At 38.5% G+C, this 22,626-nt stretch overlaps 1 protein-coding gene across 1 annotated transcript in view; it reads right to left on the bottom strand.

Annotated features, from left to right (window-relative positions):
* Positions 1-22,626, bottom strand: part of NELL1 (neural EGFL like 1) — a 281,494-nt gene that overhangs the window by 211,823 nt on the left and 47,045 nt on the right. The window contains exons 5-7 of the mRNA XM_061999665.1: positions 9,091-9,187; positions 3,161-3,233; positions 2,838-2,920 (exon numbers count right to left, since the gene is read on the bottom strand). Of these exons, the coding sequence (XP_061855649.1) occupies positions 2,838-2,920; positions 3,161-3,233; positions 9,091-9,187 (253 nt within the window). The remainder of the gene's footprint in view (positions 1-2,837; positions 2,921-3,160; positions 3,234-9,090; positions 9,188-22,626) is intronic.

The following is a 22,626-nucleotide window of genomic DNA, read 5'->3' as shown; positions in this document are numbered from 1 at the left end:
CAGCCCCCTCCAGCGCTCCCTCATCTGAACAGTAATAAAGTTTTCCCTTGTGTTTCTTTGAAACCTCTTATATTCCAGCTTGTACCTGTTGCCCCTTGACCTACCACTGGACATCAAGTGCATGATTTCTTTGCTTTAATTTAACTCAAGCTTCAACCTTTCTGACCTCAACCAAGGAACGATTCAGTAGAAAGTTTTGTGCTAGAAGTCTTCAAGTAACAAGCACATTTGAATACAAAGCACATCCTAGCATGGGCCCATAATTTGCTAAAAATAAATTACATTTCACTCAAAGAAATGCAAGAGATGTCCAGACTGAGTTCAGTAGATTGTTCAAGCTGCATAAATTATTTTAACCATTATGTTTACATAGGAACTAACGGCATTCCAGCATAGCAGTTGGGAATCCTGAAATCTAACATCATCCTTTTCTCCTGCAGCAAATTAACCTTTTTGACAGATTTCTAACACTCTGATCTATCTCTGTAAGGACATAAGATTAAATCAATTAAACATATATATTGGAAAGATGCACAATTAATTCAAATTATTATTAAAACAAAATAGGCTTCAAAAGCTATCATTTATTCATCTTTAAAAGCTGTGTCTTCAGAACACATAGGTAAGAAGAGGACATAATGGTGATTAGCTTGTTACAGGTCTTCATTAAATGGTCCTGTACATAGTCCTCCAACAATGTGGTATAAAAATGCCCTCTTGGGCCGCTGATATAGCCCCTATGTCTCATCCTGAGCCAGTATTGGACTCATGAGACCCTGAGGTAAAGCCCAAACATGACTCCTCCTGTCTATGGACTGCATAATTTACACTACTATCAAAATTATTAGTGTTTGAAGCTGCTAGTCCAATGTTTTCTTCCCAGGCAAGTCCTGGTCCAAGTCTTCACAGTTTTACATTATATGAACTGCACATACACGTTCACTGGAAACAACATTCATGGGTCTATTCAACACTGCAATACATCTGAAATCAATCTGTGTTTGAGGAAGAAACTGAAATTCTAGACATAAGGAAGCCTATAAGTAACAACTGAACATGGAACCACAGGCCTCTCTTTTTCTAAATGCCATGTCCGTGCTCCACATCTCTTGGTTTAGGCCTAGTAGCTGGAGTTTATTGCTAATGTACATTAGCAAGTTATTCTCTGATCACTTGCCCTGCTAAACAGAATCTCTGCGGGCAGCTGCCTTATTTTTTGCCTTGCCATACATCATCCTCATCGGATTTACTTCTACCTACATTAGTACCACTTCTGGCTATTGCGGTTAGGTCTGTAAAGCCAGACACAAACCTTAATGCTTCCCTCAAGCCCCTCTATTTTTAACTTGCATTTGTCTACCTAATTAACTTCCTTTCCCATTGAATGCTTTTTTTCCTGGACAACAATATTCTTTCAACAACTACACCAAAATAGTCAGTGTACTGGTGTAACAGAAAAAGAAGTTGCAATGAAGAATTGTCCCAGCACTACTTTATGGAAGCTTTATGGAGTCTTTGCAGTACAAATGCTGCGTTATTTGCTTCCCCTGGTAAAGTACTAGCAAGTAAAAATATAATTAACAGCACAGAAAGCAAGTTACTTTATACAGTGCATAATTGGAACTTGCTCATACCACCAGCAGGGCTCAAAATAATTGCCTCCCTTTCACAGTACAAGCAGCAAACTGAACTAAAAGCTTCACATTTTGCATTCACAGTCAGCCCGTCCAAAGCATGTCAGCTGAGCAAGTGGATTGCCAGTGTTATGTGCACACTCTCTAAAAAACAAAGTTTCCACATTCCTATTAGGAAGGAAAAGAACACTCAAAGGCAGCACAGTAACAAGTATAATGCTCTTAGGGTGGTAGCACTATCCTGGTTTTGAAATTCCTGTTCAGTAACTATACTAAGATAAAAGGCATCTACAGGTTGGTTTTAGTAACATTTAAATCTGTAAGTAATTACTGCATAAGTGCTGTTTCAGATGGGACAAGTCATCACCTTTTACCACAGGCCAGAGGATTCACCAACATTAACCTCAAAAAGTGTTCACAGATTGCCCTTTAACACGCAATCACCTCCAGAACACAGCTTCCTACCCCAAAACTACCCCACAGCCTTAGCTGAAGGGCCTTGGCTAAACACAAAGGTCAACTGTGTATTGCAGGAGTGGAGCCTAAAGAAAATCTCCAAAATCCCAAACAAATAAAAAACCAACTCTACTATCATTTCCTATTCATCCTATTCAGAATCTAAACACACAATCAAAAAGCACCATACCACCTGGAGCTGGGTTAAGTTTTACACTGGTAAAAACCATTGATCAAAGGATATGTCAAAATCAGCACAGTTGGCAGCTTCACAGGCATTTGCATTTTGGTGCCTCATTTCAACTCCCAGGAAGAAGACTACACCAGTCCTGAAGACTTCACAGGACTTCCCACGGGCAAACACACACCCTCTAACAGCATCACATGGTGAGGAAATTGTGGAGGGATTTCAGTCTTTTGTTTCTGCATTTATCCCCCAGCATGAAAAGGAAAACCATGCTAAGGCTTCTTACAAAAACAGAAAAAAAACTACAAATCAAAAATCAGACCCCAGGAATTTTGTCACTATCTTACAAATAATAAAGCAGACAATAGAACCAGTGCAAGGCTTAAGTGACATCCATGAAGCTGTATCCGTAAGTCCGCTGCAGACAGAGCTACTGGCAGGAGAAAAGAAAAATGGCTCTACCATGAAAACACAGAATAATTGAAGAAGAAATAAATACTTCCTTGGTGGTCTTAGCACAGAAGGAAATGGGCAATTGCCAAAGAAGCTTAGGTACCTACTTTTGCGGTCATTTTTGCCAGGAGCTCTTGCAAATCCATGATTCCTTGTACCAGACTTAAGAAATCACTGCAGGTCGGGCACGCTCAATAAAGGAAGGGTAAAAAGAAATGGAAAGGAAGAAAAGACACAATAATCCATAAATAACCAACAGCATAGCAGCCTTGATTTATCTGAACATAAAATGCAATCTGTTTACACTGAATGTTTACACTTCTGCAAGTCAGCACATGCAAAAATGACAAGTCTGAAACTATTACTTTTAAAACAAAGTCATTTATACAAAAAAATCTAAAATAGAGAGAATAAAGAAACTACTACTTACTGCGATTCAGATCGGGACACTGTGTTATATATCCATTAGGTACAAAGATGACTTTCACATCTTGAATAACACCCTTTGTAAAAGAAGAGAAAAATGGTAATACAGATTGCAAGCTTTCACTTAGATCTGTACAAACTGTTTCACAAGTCACTTCTTAAACTGGTACAAAAAATTGACCAGCTCATTCTTCCCATGTGGAAAATAACTGAGGATGGACAAAACAGAACAAGTCCTCCTATCTTCCTGTGTGCTTGGATATCAATTTTTATGCAACACAGAAATAACATTGTTCTGTCTTTTGCAATCACCAAATGTAAGCTGCTTAAATGTCTTAAAACGGGATAAGACTGGTGAAAAAGCAGTGAAATAATAACCCTTACTCAAGCCTATGACACACTTTTCCAAAAGACAAGGAAAAAAACACAGTAATATTTCTTTGTGATTTAGCCAAATAAGCCTGCGAAATCAAATACTATGAAAAGAGAAGTAATAGTAGAAGAGGTAAGTAAGAGTCTGCACTTCAGTTTTTTGGTCTACTAGCTTTGTAGCTCAACAGGCAGTTTGTGTAATTGTGCCATCAGGTAGAATTAAATCCCCTCTCTGATCAGACAGATGGAAAGATCCCTATACAGGACTGGCAGAAATCAGGAATCCAAGGTCGGAGCAGGTTGTATAAGGCCCAGAAAATGAACAGGGCAGGACAGGAGACAGGAAGGATGAAAAGGTGGAGTACCAGTTGCATCCTCTGTTGTTGTCCCTGTCTTGCAACAATACTCCTGATGGAAGCACCAGAAGGGTTGCACAGTGTCCCTGCACATCTGAGTCCCAAAGAACCCTAAATCCTTCAAATAACCTAGAACATGCTGAAGCTTATGTTTGCTCTCTTAAGATCAGTACAAAACTCTCGCTTTGTTTTTGCACAATATACTTATGTCACAAGATCCATGAGGTTTAATAATGTCATGGTCACAAAGGGAAAGTAGCAAGGGAAAACTAGGGACTTCTAGCACTGGTATTTGCACTTTCCCTGCCTGTTAATCAGACATGGTGATGTGGCTCTGTCTCCTCCCAGATACAGAAGAATTTCTGTAATTTGAAGAGAAATTTATCATCATGGCAGTTGCTACCTAATTAAATCACTGAGTTGTAAGACTGTTTTAATTTTCACTTAAATTGCAAGAGAGTGAATTTTGCAAACTGAGAACTTAGTCACTTGCTCAAAACATTGAACTCCATCCATAAATAAAATATAGGTGTTAGATAGCTCTGGAAGCCTGGCAAGTACAGTAAGCAACATTTAACACGTACACGTTCATTTACTCAAGCAGCAGAAAGTAACCAGCAAGCACCACTTGCTTACTATTTCATGATCAAATATTAACTGAAAATATTAATAGACATAATCAGATCACACTGTCTTTCTTGCAGAAATATATACATTTATTAACCTTTTCATCTATGAGATTGATGAAACTATCATAATAATGAGAAGCAATACTGTCACTGGAAATGGAACATCCTGAAAGTCATATTACATATTTTACCCCAGCAGTCATCAGCTAGAAACTAAGAGGTGAGGCACAAAAATACATTACAATGCTTAAGTTTCTCCAGTGAAAACCTCAACCAAGAGTAAATAAGATTACAAAGTTTCACTAGACCACATCACACAGCTAACACGACATCATCCAGAGAGAAGCAAGAAGGTGTTTTCCTCAGCTTGTTTTTTAAAAGTGCATGTTGAACTTCAAACATGTTTGTTGCATCAGTCTCACCACTCAATCACCTTTTGGATAGATTTGCATTTAAATACAATCTGAAAGAGGAAATATGACTACTTTTTGTGTCTTGATTTCTGTCTACATTAAAGCACGTTACCATGGAAAATAGTGCGAACTTCAATTGACCAATATAGTTGTCTTCTAAGCCTATAAACCCTCTGAAGCAGAATTAATAAGATCAAATATAGAAGTGAACCTTGAAAGGCCAGAAATTTTGCTGATGTATTTTTTTAATAGAAAGACTTTATTATAGGCAAACACTTATTACAGCCATAATTATTGTAACTAACACGTGAAAATACTTGGACTCTTCCTCCTTCAGCATTAAGGAGAGCTTTCTATGACCAGAGCCGAAAGGAGAATTAGGCATGCACTGCTCCTCAGGGGAAGCCCATAGACCTCATGCACTCCTGACATCAGGATTTCGTCTTGACAGGATGTCAGCAGTTAAAATCTTCCTGGTTTTCATTTCCCAAGCAGGAATCACTTTCATGTCAGCATTAGAGCATTTGACTAATTACAACCAAAGCTTCAGAGCAGCATCAGGACTCACTAGCTTCAAGAGTCTTGATGGGTAGATTACCAGCTATGAGATTAAATTCAGGCCTGCAGCACTAAATATCAAGCCCGTCTCATGACAACGTAATACAAAAGTTGTCTCATGTCTCTTAAATTGAGGACTCCTCCAAAAGACTCATATACAACATGAGCTCTCCATTTCTGCGTTCTCATTTCCTCCACTGCCTCCTACCCTCTTTAAAACCCACTTCTCCACAGAGATGATGCGCGTCACACAGCTGTACAAGTTGTGTCAGCCAGGGCTAGCGAGAGGCTCTGCACAGAGACACCAACATGTGCCCAAAGCTCTGTGTCTAGGCAATGCTACACCACCACTACTACATCTCCACTAGATCAGCACTGTGCTCCTCTACAGAGTAGGCATGTGCCATGCCACGCATTTGAACAGCTGCCCTTGGCACTGCATTTACCTCACCTTAGTCTGTACAACTCCAAGACCAAAATGACCAGAGACCCAAGTACACACACGATGCTGTATAGCAAAAATATCAACACCCTTCTCAAGCATCTCTATACAATCCCCAGACACAGCAGCAGGATCAGAGCCTGATATGGCAGATACGAAAATCAGCATTGTTAGACGTGAATGACCTACTCAGCAACACACTAATAAGCTCATTTCTGCAGCAGCTCTTTGGAGGGAGCCTTAGGGGTAAGGGTTTCCCCCAGCAATAAAATGAATTTTGCACATAATGCTGATCCTCACAGCTATCAGATCCATCCTAGAGTTAGGGTTCCCTGGGTGTTTGGTAACACTTTCTTCCTCTTTCAGTTGCATTTACTTTTGTTTCCTAATCTCATTATAATGGTATTCTCTAGCCCTAAAATAAATCTTAGGTTTGGGCCACACAGACACCTGAGGGGTCAGCATGTATTTTTCAAAAAAAGTAATTCATGAGCTTCCCTTCAAAGCAAAAAAAGTTATCAAGTCTGCTCTGCATTTGCTCCCACTACTGTTGTACTAAAACCATTCCATCTTGTCTGAACTTCAAATGCTTGGTTGGAGCAGATACAACTAGTAAGAGACAGTAGTCATAATGGGCAAGACTTCAATTCCCTTGGTTATTTCCTAGAGCACTTCACTCCCTAGCAAGGCCACAGACACAGCAGAGCTACTTGTGGAATAATCACTGTAAGAATGTGGAATGAAAGCATAAATAAGAATGGCAGCAACCACTCACAGTGACTTATGAATAGCATATCCCCTCTCTCCTCTTCTGATACACTGAAGAATTATCATCTAAAATAGGCAGGAGAACACAGTCTAAAATGTGCTTTAATACTGTTTATTAATGGAGAGTCACAATAATTAATGAACTATCACTGAAATAAGAAAATTTTTGGAACAGCCAAGATGATCCTCAGAACAGTATCCAGTGCTTTTTGTGACACACATTATCATGGCTCCAACACACATACAAAAATGCTAATTCTTTTTTAACGCTCTTATTTCCCTGCAGATCTCTGTTTACATTACGGAAAATAGATCTATTTTTTTATATGCTAAAACACTAAAACAAATCGCTCTGAAAAAAATAAAAGGGAAGTCCTGCTGAGCATGTAAATATATGGAAAGAGATGTGTACTCTTTAAAAACTGGCAAAATCCCAAGTTTTTGCAATGAGTAGCATTAAAAAAAAGTAAGATTTCCGAAACTCTCAAGCAGGATTTAAAAAATACAACCAATTATATTTCTGCCCTGGAGAAAGTTAGTAAAATACTCGAGCATGCATAAGGCAAAGTAAGGCACTTGTCAGCTTTCATTATGATCAATAAAAACTGTCAGCTCATTAGCATATCATTAGCTACCCTGCTGTTTCCAAAGTGTTAATGCGTAGAAATATTAATTTACAAACATATAATATCCCAGAGTTCTGAGACTCTGACTGCCTGCATAAAATAAGAACTTAAGATGGGCGAATCCTATATAACTCCCTTTTTTTTTTCCTCTGTAGCTATAAACATATGTTTACCATCTGTGGAATTATGGGAAGCAGATGAGGTAAAAAAAACAACAGCTGTAGAACAAAATAATACTATCAATTTCACTTCACAATGACAGCTCAGCTGCTGGAGGATGAAATGTGCTCTAGGTTCAGGGCAACTCTTGGACCATCATTTCAATGAAAAGTCAACTTTTTCCTCTGTTTCACAATTAAATTTGTTAGCTGCTATGCTTAAGTAATTTTAGCATAAAAATAACTTTCCTAAGTTGTTTAAATTTGGGGTCTTCAAAAAACCAGCAACGTGTAAAATTGTCTTATGAACTGACAGCTTCAAAGGGAAACCAAGTAGGTAGTAGATCACTTTTGCAACAAATCCATGCCAATATTGAGCATAGGCAGTTTGGCCTATCACTGCACTATAAATGTACTGATGAACACTTGCATTGTGACTCGTTATCCAAAACTGTAGCAAATACCAGGAACTTTTCTGTAGCCTGTTTACAAAATAAAAGAATAACTTTTCAGGTGGAAGGGGTGGTTATCTTTTGTTGGTAGATTTTGTTCATTGGTTGGCCAAGCAATTCAGCCTTGAACACAAAAAAAACCCCATGTAGCCTCATTAGGGACCAAAAATAGATGAAAGAAAACATATAGAAGGCTTTTCAAGTTGTAGGTCATTTCTCTGTCCTTGGTAATCTTGGAAATGCACTGCCATTTGTCATCTGGGATATGCCATTACTCAAATCCTCTTTTTCTTCTGAAAAGTTCCTCATGCCTATACTGACATACCAACAATGATCTGTTGGGGAGCCTCATAAATGGAAAAACACAAGCTCTCCAGCCAGAAGATAGGAGCGGATTGAGTGCTGCCAGCTAGGCAGCCTTTCAGCCTTACCTGTTAGAAAGCAACAGAAGCTCTGAAGGACAAAAAAGCTCATGAACAAAACTCAGTGATTCACTATTCACTCTCTCCTGACAAACACAGTGAAACACTTAACTGACAAAAATAAAGGGAGGTACTCAAGGAGCAAAAAATTCTCTTATGTAGGAAGGCAAACACACTGCATACAAAAGCTAGCATCTGCCAAAGCCAGAAGAATCATAGGCCATAAGACCTCTGATATAGAAGTCAACGCTGACAGGGACGAGTGAGAGTCACACAAGCCAGAGCACAGAAGGGTGAAGGTATTCTGCACATCAAATCAAGGAGAAAATAGCTTCTGAGAGTGATTAAGACCACCACCGTACCATCTAGCCTGGAGACCACAGCAAAGCTATTGTTTCATGAAGGTTTAAACATAAAATACAAGAATAGACTTTGACACTCCCTGAGCCTCACTCTGTCCCAAGGTGTGGCAAGGTGGAGCACAGCAGGTAGGTGAAACCTGAAGTAAGGAAATCAAACAAAATTCCCAAATACTGGGGACTGCAGTCAGTGGCTACAATACCTTGCAGGAAAACACCCTTTTTCTCCAAGTGTTGGACCTGCCTCAAATCCCAAGTCCACAGTTTCCACTCAAATTCACACAAATTAGATTTCAGAAGTGTAAGACAACTAAATCAGACACACCTTCTTGACTATTTATTACTATCCTCCTTCACATGCTATTTCTTATCTGCTTACCTTAAAGAAACCATGTTTCCTGTTTCTCTGTCCAAGCCATAAACTGCTTTCAGGTGTCAAATTCGTTTCTGGCGGATCAATGACACGTTCATAAATCCTGTGGAGGGAATAAATTGCCATTACTTGCATGCTCTTTTTCCTCTGAAAAGTTCCTAATCAAAATCTGCTAATGATAAAAGACAAGAAGTAGAACAAAAAAACAACTCCTTTTTTTCCCATTAAACACAATGTTTATCATTGACAGTTATGAAGATATATTAAAACTTTCATAGTAAAGAAGAGAAAAAATATTAAAATCATTAATATACCAAGGCTGCACAAAATTTTAAGCTTCCCTTGTGCAACTGTGCAGCACTAGGCTAAAGAAACACAACGTAGAACGCACTGGCATAGGGAAAACAGTAAAATGGGATCATCCTTACATAGGAACATCCTTCAAACTCAACTACTCCTTCTGGAGAAAAAGTGCAGTTACACACAAGATCCAATCAGGAAAACAAGCCTTTAGGATTTTCAGACTTTAGAATTTTGAATGGACAAACTTCATTCCACCTCTACTCCCACAGCCTTTTGTCTCTATGTTTGTGTTACTCATCCTTGCACCCAGACTTTTCCTTTTATCCATACTCCCCGTTTGCTGCTGTTATTGAATTCACTGGGCCTGGGTGCTCACGTGAGCTGCTATTACAGCAAATCCAGCTTGTCCATGTCACTGGCACAACTCTGGCACAGAATAAGACCTTTTTGTATACATTTGGTATCTAGCACTTTAGGGACATTTTCGTGGTTATTCTTCAAGGAACTAGAAATAATAGGAAAAAGAAGTAACAGTGACAAGAAGTAACATGAGGTTCATAAGCAAACAGTATACTGCATAAACTTGCAGATGAATGCAGTAATCTACATACCAAATTTTTAAAATTAATTCATGAAAAATTGCTGCACTACAGCATTTTTATATTCACAAGATAAGTATCTGGAGTTTCAGGAAGTATTTACTTGGATTTTTTATTTATTTTTAGGAAAGCTGTAATGAAGTTTCCACAACACTTCTAAAGGAACTCGGACCACTACAACAACATCATCATTTCAGAATATGAAAAATTCAAGACCCAAGTTACTGACCCTGGACTCTCATATTGCTGTGTCACATCAGTGGGAGTCATAAACTCACTGCTTCATAACAAAAACAGCATGCTTAATAAGGATTATTGAGAAGATGATGAAAGATATTTCCATTACCATCCAGCTCACAAGGAGTATGTATCGCTGTGCAATCACACCAGCGTGACAGCCAACAGAAAACACTCTGAATGTGTCGAGATCTGTAGCTTAAATGAGTGAAATTCTCTGTATATTTTACAAGGGCGAAATTATTTGTCTTCTTTCTTTAAAGCTGTGGCTTTAAAATTAATGGCAAAGAATTGCCACATGTACTAGGTTTGCGTGGCAAGGTTTTAGTAGCAGAGGGTTATAGGGGTGGCTGCTTCTGTGAGAAGCTGCTAGAAGCTTCCCCTGTGTCTAATGGAGCAAATGACAGTCATCTCCAAGATGGAACTAGCACTGGCCAAAGCCAAGCCACTCAGTGACATTAGTAGCATCTCGGTAACAACATATTAAATAAAGGGGGGAAAACTGTTGCCCAACATGAGAGAAACAACTCTGCACACACCGAGGTCAGTGAAGAGGGAGGAAGAGGTGCTGCAGGTGCCAGAGCAAAGATTCTCCTGCAGACGACGGTGAAGACCATGGTAAGGCAGGCTGTGCCCCTGCAACCCATGCCGGAGCAGGCAGATTCTGCAAGACCCATAACCCCATAGAAAGAGGAGCCCACACAGAAACAAGTTCCTGGCCTGACCTGTGATGGCACGAGAGACCTATTCTAAAGTAGTCCATTCCTAAAGGGCTACGTCCCATCAAAAGGACCCACACTGGAGCAGTTCATTCAAGAACTGCAGCACATGGGAAGGACTTGCACTGGAAAGATTTGTGGAGTACTGTCTCCCACAGGATGGACCCCATGCTGAGGAAGGGAAGAATGTGAGGAGGAAAAAGTGTCAGAGACATGATTAATTGACTATTACTCCCATTCCCTGTCCTCTTGTGCTGTTCACAGGGAGGAGGCGAAGAAAATCAGGAGTGAAGTTGAGCCCAGAAAGGAGGAGAGAGGGAGGGAAGATGTTTTAAGATTTAGGTTTATTTCTCATTACCCTATGCAAACAGTAGTAAATTTTTTTCCCCACATCAAGTCTGTTTTGGCATGATGGTAATTGGTGACTGATCTCTCAGTCCTTATCTCAACCCACAAACATTTCATTATATTTCCTCTCCCCTGTTGAGCTGAGAAAGGGGAATGATGGAGCAGTTTGTCTGGACACCGGCTGCCCACCAAGGTCAAACCCATCATACCACATTACTGGAAAATTTGTACATTTACAGAGGCCTAAAACTACCTCCCAATACTGAAAATTTGTAAAGAACTCTATAAAAGTTTTTTCTGTTCAAGTACAAGGAGTCACGTATTCCACCCAGAAAAGGCAAACATCTGTCAAAACCAAATGGAAGCAATCTAGAAAATGCAAGGCAAACACAATGTTTCCTTTAAAACAAAAGAAGTATCAAAAATCTGAAACCCAGGAACAAAATAGTTACATGAAAATTTCAGCTTCAGAATGTGAGTACAGAAGTCAGAAGACTTTTCCATACTAATAATGGTACTGTTTAAGTTTATTAGAATTACCATTAGCCCTAATCCATTGCATTTTTTCAATGTGATACATTCAAAGCTCTATGAAATTTCTGCCTCCACTAGTTAATTACTTCTTACTACTATCTATAAAATTACCATGCTGAGCTATTTCACCTGTTCAAACAGCAAAAAATATAATACTCTTTTAAACCATCTTTTGCGAATTATAAGAACTTTGCATGCACTACCTCTATCAATATTTTGAAATGAAAGCAGATACTTTCTGTCGTCTCTCATACAAAACTGAGGATCTACTTAAATCCAAAACCACTGCAAAATGCTGAACAAGGAACAAAGAATTGACGTGCTCCTTGAGAAAACTGATCACTGAATTGCACTGAATTACATGAGCAATTTCTGTCTGGATATATAACACATCTTTATTCACGACACTAGGTTAATAATGTCCTCACTGGAAAATTTCTCATCTCAAAAGAAGACTAGTCAATATTCTGTAAAGATCTCTATTTCTGCTAACAGACAAAATCCCAACACTGGCCAAGTTCAACAGCACTACTTATTGAAGAATATTTGATTTTTATTCTCCTAGCCTATTTTAAGTTTATAAAGGATCTCTACAATATCTGTCTGCAATTACATACAAAAATCCCCAAACCTGATATTATATGAAAGTTCAACAAATGCAAGTAAAAAAGACAAATCAGAGATTGGCTGAAGTGGTTTATCTTTCCTGATGACTTAACAAAGACTTTCAACCTATATGGTAAGGCCAGAGTCTCTTCAGAAAGTGCCGTTCTTAAGACATAGCTGAGGATTCTCCATATTCCTCTACTCTTCTCTAATTCCATTTCTGAAGCAAGTTTTTACCATAAATTAAGGAAATAATTAAAGGTTGGTTTGTGCCTTTTTTCATATATGTCTGGGAGACTGGTTGATTTTCTTCTCTGTAGATCAGTTCCATGGAGTATGAGGCTCAAGATACAAGAGAAGGTATGAGATGCTGATCAATCCTTGCTTATCTTCCTATGTAAAAAGGTGTTTTCATTCCCACTATTTTGTTTGCAAACAATTGAGTTTACTTTATTACTGCGTACTCTATATCCTTGGGAAATTCAACAGTCAAAAAGCACACTTGAATACAGAACAGTCAAAAAAAAAGAAATCACAAGGAACATAGTTCACTATATGTTACTTATCTAACAAAGGAGAATTAATTTTCTTTTCAAGAAAACCTCCCCCCCCCCAAAAAAAACATAACAAAAACAACCAACAAACACAACACTAAGAGCCCTGCAACTCCTGACAAAAACAGAGTGATTTTAAAAAATCCAAGAGACTTTTCCAGGAAGACCAGAAGCTGCTACACAAAGATAAAACAGTAACACAAAGAAAAACTGGAACTACATGGAAGCTCTTGAATTAATACAAGCAAAGAAACATAACAGCGCTACCAGCTCTCAATCGATGGATTTTATAAAGATGAAAACAAGCATTTTCAAATACCAGTGAACAGACTTTCACCAGCTACACTCATTGGCAGCTGATAGCCAGCAGAGCTAACTGATGTGCTGCTGGAGCAAAGCCAGGAACTGGGCATGTCTTCTGGTTAACAGGTTCATGCTTTAAGTCACAAGAACATCGTAAGCACTGCAGCATTGCTACAGCAGGCATTTTATAAGGACAGAGACTTCATGGGTATTGAAGGCACTCTGTCCATACAAAATTAGTTAGGAACAGAGTTTTCCCCAGGTATTAGGATTACCTATATAAGTATGCCACTCACAACTCTATAAAATACTACTGATTACTCAGGTGATTTTTTTTTTTTTATGAGTTTTCTACACTTAAGCAAACTCCTAAAGCATGAACATTCTGAAACTTACATCAAAGAGTAATGAGAGAAGTTACTACTTAAAGGTGAAATTCCCTTAGAACTACTGCCTGTGAAGTGAGGAAAACCCTTGCTCTGCTCCTCTTCCTGTATTCATTTCCTCTTTTAGGAAAAGTGGTGTTTTTCTAGCTGAAAAACTGCTGTTGCTAAATAGAAACAAAATGATCCTTCTTTTTTTAGAGCTACATTAAGCTTCCACATCACTTATTCCCTCACTTTATTTTCTGGGCTGACACATGTCACCTTCTATGGCTTTATCCATGCTTGACCAATACTTTCTCTTTGGTATATGAATAGCTAAATTAGATCTATTACACTTCCAGTTTACGAAGTGCTGGTCTAGAGCTCCTTGGAGATCAGTAGCCAATGCATATGGCTTTGATACTCACATAGAGAAATGCACAATACACTTCACAAGATCAGGAATGCTTAGAAAGAGGACTCCAGGGAATTGTGGTCTCTAAAATTACTGCAGACTGAATAGCCCCTCCAGCATGAGGAGACCCAGGTCTCTAGGTTAATGGAAGCTCTACTCCATACTTTCAGATTTATGATTACTGCATTCACTTTCCAAGAGAAAGCTTGATTTGCCCCTACTTTATGCTGACATATTTCAAAGCAGCTAAACCATAAACCTGGAATAATATAACCATGAACCAATCCCTCTTTCTTGAAATGTTCATGCTCCGAATACATTCGCTAACCACTGATCCATTTAGCTAAACGTAGTAAGAAAACATCTGTTTTTGACAAAGACCTTTGGTATCCTTGTGGTTTGTACCTGTATCTCTACCTTACCGACACACTCTTATTTATTAACTGTTCTTATGCAATCCTCAGAAACACCCTTTTTAAGAACACATTCCAAGCAGGTATCTGTGACAATGAATATCATACACAAAAAACAGAAAATCTACACAATCCTCAGTAGATCCCTGAAAGGAAACATACCTAAAATATTTGCATGCAAATACACATACATTTATTTTTCTCTGCCCAGAGGAGAAGTCTTTCTAGAAATCAAGCTGTTGGACAAGGAGACCATTCTTTGGACAAGGAGACAGTTCAGTGGCATGCATTCAATCTACGATTATTTTTACCATTTTTATAACATTCTGCTAAAATAGGGAAATATCCTCATTTTATATGTGTATAAATTGAAACCAAAGGTCACAAAGATGAAGTTAGAGAGGGACATTACCCAAGATCTAAGCCATTAGACTAGGCATGACTGAGGTTTAGCTGCCTCACACACTGGGCCACATTCTCTCTGGGAAACAAGTGACATGCAATTGTCTCTTGCAATGAAGATTTCTTACACATAGCTTAAAGAAAAGTTAACATTGGACAGTATTTCCACTTCTGTGAAGATCAAGTTCTACTTCATACATACAATATTTGCCATACCCGAAGCATTTTGGAAATAGCTGAAATATTTAGCAGAACATGAAAATAAACTTTGTGTCTGTTCACATTAGAACACATCAGCCAACACGGACTGCTTGGAGGAGGCAACTGCCTAAAATTCTGAACAGTAAGATAGACTACAACTCCAACAGTTACTAAGAAGTAGCACACCACATCATGAAATTTACAAATTGTCAGGTCTAAAATACTAGTAGCTTACTGAAATAGGAACATGCCTTCTCAAATTTGCAGGCTAGATATGAACCATTAGCAGCAGAATTAGCTGGAGTACAGATACTCTTGTGGCTGAGGCATGACAGGAACCTTATTTCTCAGTCTTCAGTCTCTACTAATCCAAGAGCAGGTTTTTTTGTTCTTGGTATGGTTGTCATACTTACTCTGTGGAAGTTCTACATTTCCATGTAGGGTCCAGGTGTTAAATTCATTGCATTCTATTTTAGATGTCTCAAAACTTTACACCTACAGCAGAGCTAATCTGCTAGACCCACTTATTTAATGAAGAGACATAAGGTAAATGTTCCTAGGGTGTGATTCATCACACATTAAACGAATCACACTCTGAAGGCCCTTCCAATGACTACACAGGAGTCCTTGCTGACATCAAGTTGAATCATCAAAATAGATTTTTCGCAATTCGAAATCTGATCCTCATGACTGCCATTCTCTTGCAACCATTTGTTACCCTGTATATATCCATCTGGATCCTCAGATTCTTTAAATAAACTGAAGGGCATGGAGAAGTCACACAAAGTAACGCACTCTTCATGGCAGAGTCATTGAAAAAGCACTCAACTTTTTCGATAGAAAGTCAAAGGAGAGGGGGAGGTTAGTATCCCCATGTTTTATATCAGTCTTTGTCCTAATATCCAGAGGTGTTGATCACCTTGACTATTGTCACCAGCTGCAGCTGAGGCTGCAAAAACTCAATATATCTGAAATAGCAACAGTTAGCCCTCCTAACACAGTCCATTGTATAAAAGTCACCATCTGCTTCAAGTGCATCCAACATGTTTTCTGAATCCAAACTGTGTTAACTGATGGTACGATATTGGCATTTGTCCTTATGTCCATTCTTCTGAATAGATTAAGAACTGATTTCAAAAAGAAACACAGGGATATCTTTACACATTTCTTGGAATTTATTTTCTTTATGCTTCCCAATGAAAATGTGTCAATACCAACGTGACTGGTTTTTCTTGATAGTGTTTACAGATAGGATGCATTATTTGACACAAATTAGGTTCTGGAGCAACTTTAACTGAATTATTCATCCAGTTTCCAGTGTTCTGGATAATCTTCCTGAAGGAAATTTTGATTTGTTTTTTTTGTGCTATCTCCTCTGTCACAGGGTAGGAGTTCACAATCACTTAACAGAGGGAAGTAATTTAGATTAAAATCTCAGGTTTTGAGGGAAATCTTTTGTTATTAAGTTTTGACTATACAATAGTAACTGTCAACTATTTTATCAAACTTATTGTTCATCTCTGGGAGGAAAAAAACAGAAGGTGTCCAGTAATAGTATATGTTAGGTAAAAGACTCAGAGTGCAATGCTCAATTTTTAAGTTCTCTTCAAACTCTGACACGCAAACAATTCCATTGATTTTCCTGTATAATCATAGAGGCAAAGTTTATGTACTTTGCTTTTCAGTTTAATTATTCCAACCATAAACCTGAATTTAAAAATAAAAATGTATCTAAATAACATTATAGAAGCTATTTGTGGGTTTTTTCATTTAAGAGAAATGCAAATTAACTCCCAAGACCCTTTAATAAACAGGAGGAAACTAAACAAATGCAAGTAAAGATGGTTAGAAGAGCTTGTTTCACTGTCAGATTTGAAGGTTTATTCTCTGCACATAAATTGAATAAGGGTAAATTCACATAGCTATTATCTCTCTGTGTAGGGTTTTCTTTACAGAACACATTAGGCTTTCCAGTTTCCTACAAATTCATAGATAAATTTTGGCAGTATTTCTTAGACATTAAACTAAAGCCAATCGTTGTTGCTGATTCCAAGTAGAGGATCGGAACCACTAACTGATGTGACATTGGCCACATGAAGAGCAGAAATCCTTCTTTCTCAAAATACTACACCTGTGTGGTCTCTTTCATCTGGAGATTGAGTTGAATTCAAACAGCTTTACAAACAAATTCAATATTATTAACTTTACTTTGCTAATGGCATAAGTGTGTTTCTCTGACTATCCCACCGATGAGTAGGCTGGGGGATGAACAAGAAGTGGGAAGGAGACAAAGTCAGGATGGTTAAACTGATCTACAGGATATCCCATGCCATGTGACATCTTACTTAGCAATACAAGCTGGGGCAAAGGAGAAAAGGCCGGAGACATTTGAAGTTATGGTATTTGCCTTCCCAAGTAACTATAATGTGAGATAAAGCCCTGTTTTTCCTGGAAACAGCTAAACACCTGCCAATGGGAGGTCATGAATTAATTCCTTATTTTACTCTACCTATTAAACTACCTTTAATCTCTTGTTGCAGATACACAATTATTTTAGTTAACAACTTATCATCACAATAAGTAGTCAAGCACTCATTAAGCACTTGTTAATCATCTAGTAATAGTTCAATCAATTAGCTAAGCACTTGCAAATAACTAAAACACCTATTGATTAAGTAAGTATTCATTTGAATCACATAAGGATCAAACTGCAAGAGTTACATACCACACCTGTTAGGGACCTGTTACCTTAGCCACGAGAACCTGGTAAATGTATTTGTTTGGTTACCTTAGCTGCTACCTTAACCACAAGACCCCAGTATATGTATTCGTTAGGTTACCTTGGCTGTTACCTTAGTTGTTACTAGAACAAAGGGACTGATATCTTTTTTTGACCAATAACTGTGAGTTTGGAAATTTTGTGATGGTTGGGAACCAATCAAGGTAAAGGGCAAAATTAAGAGATGGACATTTTATGCATGCTTTTGTTGGCAAATGTGATTCTTTTGTTTGAGGCATATAAAAACCCTGAAAATGGTAACTAACAACGAAGCAATTTTGGAGGAGCTATCCCCCGTGTTTTCCCAGTGCTGCAATAATAAATAAGTGCCTGCTTATCTGCATTCCTGTGTAGATAAGTTTTTTGGGACTGTGGATCTGGTCAACAAACTCACTGTCTCCCCTCCTCACTTTCACCTTTCCAATTCTCTTCCCCACCCCACTGAGGGGGTAAGTGGCTGTGTCATGCTTAGCTGCTTACTTAGCTGCTGAGGGAAACAACTTGTAGTTCATGGTCCTGGCATTGCCCATAACATTTGCACGTAATCTACAGGTAGTAGAAGCACTAGAGCAATGTATTTTTTAGTGGTTCTGGTGGAGATGGCAACTTTGATCACACTCTGCCTGCTTGGCTGGGTAAAAAGAACAGCCTTTCTTAAGTGCTGAGGGAAATGTCATCTGCATAAACAAACTTTTCTTCTAAAAAAATCAACATCCATGACTCTTATAAATTGATCTGAATATAGAGTTAAGAGCCATATAGCTCAAATACCACTTTTCAAATAAATATCTGATTCACCAATTGTAGTTTGGCATCATTTAGCACTCGTGAGCAACTATCGTTATCCAAGTACCAGAGCATAAAACATGCAGCACTGGGGTTTCACACTGCACACAAGTATCTACCACAGACAAGGAGATAAATTTACTTACAAATGAAGACAACACTAAAACTCACAGGGTCATTAAATGACACCTTTTAACCTCAGTAAGCTTTGAATCAGGTCTAAATCAGTATACTGAATAAAGTAAACTTAACAAGAAAGCTAAAAGCACAGCACATTCATTTGTTACCATACCAAACGTGAGACCAAAAGCCCATCTCAGGTAAACCAAGTGTTGAAAGTACACCTTAGATGTCAAATATCAGTAAACCAAGACTGAGCAATTAAAAATCAACTCTAAAAATAAATGAATGCCATGAATTCTTTCAAGATAGAAGAAAAGCTCTTCTCACAAATTAAACTAGAAGCCATCAGAGGGAGATGGATATGAGATTTTTCAAAACTATATTAAAGTACCTATGAACCAAGTAGTAAACAATTAAGCCTATCTTACATCAGAAAGCAAGAAGGTAAAAATGTGCATTGTAACAATAACACAAAGCAACACTGGTATTTCAGGTCTTGCAGCAAAATTAACTACAAAATAGAATTCTACCTGAACAAAGAGGTAACACCATGGTTACATGGCTTATGTCATCTCCATTTTGTCACAGGGAGGGTGGGAAAGAAAAGAAATCTAGGTACAGTTGGTATTTGATGCAAGGCATTTGTTAAGTGAGAACTGGCAGTGCTGAAACATTGCTTCTATTACCTCTACCTGCACTCTACAGGGACATGCTGATCCCTGACCCAAGCTCTGTGGCACATGGGTCTTTGCAGCTGGCAGCTACAGTAGCACCTGAAGGACAATAAGCTCACAGCTTAGCAACAGCCCTTTTTCACAAAATACATGCAGCGTTCCTCTTTTCCTCATGCTACTCTCAACCCTGAAGTCACTTTACCTAGTACAATAAGACAGGTGCAACTGCAAGAAGAACCAGGCTTTTTTATTCCAACACCCTTGTGCACTGCTACACACACACACACACACAAGTTTATTTTAAAATAAAAGCCACAAGCAACTTTTCTACTAAACAGGTTCTTCCCAATCCCCCATCCAAAAAAATCTGCTGAGAAGTTAATTGCCTTACAGTGTATCTTGCCACAAGATCACCTCATGAAGGGGCTCATGCCATCACCAAATGATTTGTGTATAATAATAAAATAATCTTCTCCATATTTCAATTTCCTTTCGTAACTGAAGGTAACTTCATTAGCCACCTGCTCTGTAACCCCACAGTGGGCCAGCTCAATCCATCTTCCTCAGTTCTTACTGCAGGTTCATCAGATAACCCACATCTTCATTTTCCCATGGTATTTTTCAACTTCCCATTTTAGTCTTGGTGGTTTGAAAGATAACATTGCACTCTCTCCATAATAACTAATTGGCCATGACTGAGGAGGTGTATGAAACATACAGTAAACATAGAACAAGCCATTATATTGCTTCTAAAATTAAGTTTTGATGGAAACTGTCAGGCAGACAGACAGAAAAGCACTCTCCAGGGACAGTGCTCAGGTTTGTAGCTCATTTCTCACACAATCTGACACATCTGGGAGGTGAAAGCATGGCTCAGCTGAAGTCAACAGAGAGTTTTCACTGCAGGCTTCACTGGGGCCAGGATTTCACCCCAGGGATACTGCACAGCATGTCTTCAGTCAAGTTTAAGGCAAGCAGCTTGGCATGACACAGAAAGATTCGGCTAGGGCTGAGGAAGTCCTTCCAGTTGTATCAGTTGACACAGCACTAGTTATCTGCTTTCATTTTTAACATGCTGAAGGGAATGCCACTAAATTTGCAGCTCAATTAACTAATGCAGCTTCTGCTGATTCTTTCATTACTGGCTGGTCTCAGATAAGAGAGCAACTTATAAGACTGGAAATTGCAAGTTACCTTACAACTTCATTGAGGATCAAATTACCATCTTTAACCTTATTGGTCCTTCAATATATCATTACATTGGTAATACAGACACAGTAATGATTCTTCATATTATTAAATTATTTAAACTGGAAGCAGTGGCCAATATCTGGGTTATGGGGTTTTTTAAAATAAATGAATTCACAAACCATCAAAATCAAAAAACACATCAACCAGCTCACTAAATGTTTATCTGCATAAAAATGGAGTATTTCCTCAACTCCCAGAAATACTTCATCTTCTGAAACATGAGACTGGATTGCCTTTGCCACTCTCTGTTAATCAGCCCATGCAGAGGAGCTCTCATCCATGGCACAGAACCAGAAATTCTATTGTCTCCACAGTCAGTACTGAGGCTGCTTGACATTCTTACTGCTGCAGGACCATTCAAACACAATGGAGGTCTGGATATGCAGTTAAGCCTGAAAATATGCCAAGGAGCTCTGCGTAACACATGAAGTGAGAGATGACTCTACTTTACTGCTGCAGTAAGACCCATGCCACCACTCCACACCCCAGAACCACAACAGCCACACTCACAGCGGTTCCAAGACTTGACACCTTTCACCTCTGAGAATCACTCGTGCCCCCAGCTCTTCACACCCAAGGAACAAACTAAACTGCTCCTGCACCTCCATCTGCCTTTAAGAGTGCTGTCAGTTTGCTCTCACACCAAGTGGTGCCATGATGTGTGCTGTCAGGTTTCGGGCAGTAATAAATGCAGTCAAGCAGTCTCCACCTCCCTGTAGTCAAGGATTTTGACAAGATTGGATTTCTTAAAAGACTTACCTTTTGGCAATTATTGCTGTTCTAAGTTGGCAAAGAGACACACCCAGTATTAAACCACTTCATAAAACTCTGGGCTGGTTTCATAAACTTCAACAGTCTCAGTTATGTGTGTTCAGATGCCCTCTCACACCTCACAGAACTCCAGAGGTTTCAGAACATTTGGAAAAAATCTGTACTATTTTCTATATGGTGACTCAGAGGTCAAGTCAGCTTCTGAATAGTTCAGACGGGTTCTCACCTGCATTTTGGTAAAGGTCCAATGCTTTTATAGTAGTATTTAATTAAAATTACACTACCATTTTCAATTCAGCTCCAGTATTACCCTATGTGACTTCCAGTTCTAAACTCCAGAGTCTGGCTAACTACTTCAAACAGAAGAGTTCATTTATGTTCTGTATCTCAGTTAATCTGCCTGGCTGGAAAAATATAATCGGCTTTTTCATCTGAAAGAAAAAAAAAAAAAACCCTAAAAATATTTGCTCTCTCTGGTTGATTCTCATATTACCATAATCACCTCTCTGTCCATGTGACCTTCATCAGAACTCCATCAAAGAAAAGAAAATAGAACCAAGTAACAGGAGATTTTCCCTGAAAAAAATTCCACAGAAACAAATACATTTCAAATACACAGAAACAGATACATTTTAAACTACATGGGCTAAATTTTCAGAGATTGCTCTTGTAAGCAATCATATCAATTTAAGGGTTTATTGCTTTGACATTACCAGAAAAAAAACTAAGAGTCTAAATGTATATTGGACCAATATAAAAAAAATATTTGAGAATGAGGTAATACACCCATTCACACACTTTCTGAAATGACTAAATCACTTGAGGCTTGTCGGTCTTGATTTAAGATTATTTCCTCTACCATAATCCATCCCCTCTCTCTGATACATCCATAGCATACAAATACAGTGAACGCCAACGGTAAAGCACAACATATTATTCCTGCCCTGTTGAAGTCATCAACTTGTCTATCAACATTTTCCAATTACAGGGAAAGCACTTTGAGTCCTCAGCTTTAAATTAAAAAAAAAAAAAAAAAAAAGACAGAAACATTGTTAAGTCTACATTCAGCATTAGCTGGGCATTGCAGCTACCAAACCCCAGCCCCACAGGTCCCTAAAACTCAGAAGAGTGCCATAAACTCCTATTCAAGCCTCTTAAG

The sequence above is a fragment of the Colius striatus genome, chromosome 7 (assembly GCF_028858725.1).
Source record: "Colius striatus isolate bColStr4 chromosome 7, bColStr4.1.hap1, whole genome shotgun sequence".
Classification (NCBI taxonomy): Eukaryota; Metazoa; Chordata; class Aves; order Coliiformes; family Coliidae; genus Colius; species Colius striatus.
Note: the sequence above shows the minus strand (reverse complement) of the source record. Positions and strands in the feature narration are given on the sequence as shown.